The 3,252-nt window shown below is 40.0% G+C and overlaps 1 protein-coding gene across 1 annotated transcript; it reads right to left on the reverse strand.

Moving 5' to 3' along the window:
- Positions 1 to 953: 953 nt before the first annotated feature.
- Positions 954 to 3,200, reverse strand: RPL30 (ribosomal protein L30). The gene is made up of 4 exons (XM_008575214.1): positions 3,104 to 3,200; positions 2,943 to 2,995; positions 2,542 to 2,687; positions 954 to 1,117 (listed from the first exon to the last, which is right to left on the reverse strand). The coding sequence occupies exons 2-4, from the start codon at positions 2,961 to 2,963 to the stop codon at positions 955 to 957; spliced, it is 330 nt and encodes a 109-aa protein (XP_008573436.1). The 5' UTR covers positions 2,964 to 2,995; positions 3,104 to 3,200; the 3' UTR covers position 954.
- Positions 3,201 to 3,252: the final 52 nt, after the last annotated feature.

Genomic DNA, 3,252 nt, shown 5'->3' on the forward strand with positions numbered 1-3,252 from the left:
ACCAAAAAAAAAAAAAAAAAAAAAAAGATACAGTAATTTTACAATTCATTTAATGGCAACTGGTAATCATAAAATTTCCCTACTCTGGTTATGCCTCCTTTAGACAAAAGTCTGCAAATTAGCACCATTTGCAAAAGTTATTCTAGCTTTTTTTAAGGTTGAACAAAGGTAATCTAAAATCACAGCCATTATATGATCACACAAAATGACCAAATAATAAGTAAGTCAGACATGGTTTATCACAAGCATTTATAAAACCAGACCTAGGGAAAGAACTAGGTCTGGGGACACATGCATGGTCTTAATATAGCGAATGTTTAGCCTGTTCTGATTATTACAAAATCAGAACAGCGAGAATATTCGCAGTATTTTATAAATTAACTAAAAAATCATAAGTTCAAAATAGAATATGTATTTGCAGGCACTTCCCCCCGCCAACCTAATTTTACCTGTTCCCAGGCAGCAAGGAAAGATCATTTTCTTCCACTATTTCACCTGATTATCCCCCCTCATAATCACCAACTTCCTAAGTCATTATTTCTTAGGAAATTCATGATCTCAAAGGAAAACAATTTTCATTTATAACAAAGCTAATTACTTTTATTTTATTTTTATCAATATACAGTGTAGTTGATTTTCATGTCCCTTTACCAATTCTTCCTTCCCCCGCTCCCCAAAGTTAATTATAATGTACTAGTATTCATTATCAATTCTCTGAGAAATAAAATTATAGGATATCCCTTGCTATATCGAAATTCTTATTATCTGAACTCAGGAATCATAGACATTTGCACAGCAAATACTTATATTACATTATGAAGGANTTATAATGTACTAGTATTCATTATCAATTCTCTGAGAAATAAAATTATAGGATATCCCTTGCCATATCGAAATTCTTATTATCTGAACTCAGGAATCATAGACATTTGCACAGCAAATACTTATATTACATTATGAAGGAAAAAATGATTTAAAAAGCATACCTGGATCAATGATAGCCAGTGTGCATACTCTGTAGTATTTTCCACATGCTGTGCCCAATTCAATATTATTGCCACTGTAGTGATGGACTCCAGTTTTGGCTAACATGGCGTAGTACTCTATTTCAGATTTCCTTTGGGAACCAAAAAAGGGCAAATAAATGCCTTACCCAAGTGACTGACAGACTAAATGATACTACTTCTCTTGTTTTAATGTTGGTGAGGCCTTCAAACAGTAAACCACTTATTACTCTTAAAATCATATTACCATATCCATTAACTGATACAAGCCAACCTCTACTTAGAGCCCTTTCAAATGACAGGGCAATCAGCAAATACCTGATGAGCACCAACTATATTTAAGACAGTATCTATGTGCATGGTAGAGGGTAGGATGCACAAAAATATAAAGCATTATTTGCTCAGACACTGTGCCAGACACTGTACATTATATAATTCCTATGACAACCGCTAAAGTAGGTGATTATGTACTCCATGTTTTTTAACCAATGAAGAAAATGAGACACAGAGTATGTGCAAGACCCAGAATCCAAATCCAGGTTATCTTCAAAAGATAAGCTATTTCTATCACCCTCCAGCACCCTGAATCCTAGATGGAGAGTGACATTATTTACCCAAAGAATTAACATTTCGGTGTCAATTTAATGGATACGAATAATTAGGAAGTTGAAAGGAGTCCTACAGAACCTTGCCACTCAAAGTGTGGATTCACAGAATAGTAACAGTGTCACAGGGGCTTTTTAGAAATCCATCTCAGGCCCCATCCCAGACCCACTGAATCAAGATCACCCATAATCATATTTGAGAAGTACTACTATAGAAGGTATGTTTTAAAGTTTGGAACAATGGCTTGGATTAAAACCAAACCATGTAATGGAATGAATACAGCACTCCAGGCTTTGTACCGACACCCTATATAAGATGCTGTGAGCAGAGTATGCATTGCCATAGAAAAATCAATGAGGGTAGGGGACTGATCGCATGGCTTATGTTCTGTAAGGTCCAAGTTTCTTTAGCTTATTTACAATACCCACTAAGTTCATTTTCAAAACAGTGAGTCAAACATAAACCATGGCTCAGAGAATTTATAGTGTCGGCTGAACAAGGTGATTCTGTGATAACCTGCAACTCTATAGTCCCACCTGAACTTTTCTTACCTGGCTTTTCTTTCTGGTTTTCATAAAATAAACCAGCTCTAAAGCATCTCCTAGCTAAAAGAATGACCCCCCAAAAAACCAGGACACAAAATACACGAAAAAACAAATTATGTGTATGTGCTTCCCTCAAACTTTGACGTTGTATGTTTTTGCCGCTCCTGTCACACATTTCTCCCCAAAGATACACTTACAGAAGGAAAGAACAGGGATCGAGAGCCAAACATCATAATAGCAACCGTAATATTCTGCAAGTGTTCGCTTGGAAAACAAGTTTTACATAAAATCGAGTTCATGCCACCCAAAGTACAAGTTTACACTCCTGGAAATTCGCTCACGATTAATTCGCGGTGGACGACACAAGCTGAGGGTCCTTCGGTTACCTCAGAGCTGGGCAGTTGTTGGCGAGAATGACCAATTTCGCTTTTCCTTGTCGGATCATCTTCAGAGTCTGCTTGTACCCCAGCACGTACTTTCCGCTTTTCATAACGAGCTGGAGCCTAGAGTTGATCGACTCCAGCGATTTTTTCTACAAAGCAAACATTTAACATGCACCTTCAGTGATCGTTCATAACCACCTCAAAACTGGGTCTAGCTTTCTGGAGCCGAGCCCCTTAATAAAATCTTCGAAGTGGAGGGCCCCAAGTCATTGGGAGGGGCTCTCGGTTTCCCTTTGGGACCCTCCAATGCCAGTGGGCATGCTGTCTCTCCAGTGTACTAAGATCTTCCCGCCCCGGCCGAGAATCATGTCTCCACGTGAATCGGCCTGGTCCACCTCACTCACCGTCTTCTTTGCAGCCACCATCTTCCTGCCTTAGGTGCGGGAAGGCCCCCAACCTAGAACATACAGAGGACAGGACAGGAAGTTTAGGACCCGGAGCTCCAAACGGCAACCTGCAAGACTTCGCACGCTGCCTAAGCTTCAGGCCGGTGTACCCCACTCACCAAAAGCGGCCGCCAAGATGGCCGGGGAGCAAGAAAAGAAGGAATTCCCACAATGCAAAGCTCTTCACGGCTAGCCGGGACGCCACGGCCGGAAGCGGAAGCAAATATCAAGCGGAAGGGGCGGAACAAGAAGCCGGAAGTGGGGGCTA

Source organism: Galeopterus variegatus, unplaced genomic scaffold (genome assembly GCF_000696425.1).
Source record: "Galeopterus variegatus unplaced genomic scaffold, G_variegatus-3.0.2 Scaffold1156, whole genome shotgun sequence".
Taxonomy (NCBI): Eukaryota; Metazoa; Chordata; class Mammalia; order Dermoptera; family Cynocephalidae; genus Galeopterus; species Galeopterus variegatus.

What these genes read in the sequence shown, in the direction of transcription:
- RPL30 (XM_008575214.1), bottom strand. Translation starts at nt 2,963, where the DNA reads ATGGTGGCTGCAAAGAAGACG. An exon ending in TGGTGGCTGCAAAGAAGACG is followed by an intron (nt 2,688 to 2,942) that starts GTGAGTGAGGTG and finishes TTTGCTTTGTAG; the next exon opens with AAAAAATCGCTGGAGTCGAT. An exon ending in AACAACTGCCCAGCTCTGAG is followed by an intron (nt 1,118 to 2,541) that starts GTAACCGAAGGA and finishes TGGTTCCCAAAG; the next exon opens with GAAATCTGAAATAGAGTACT.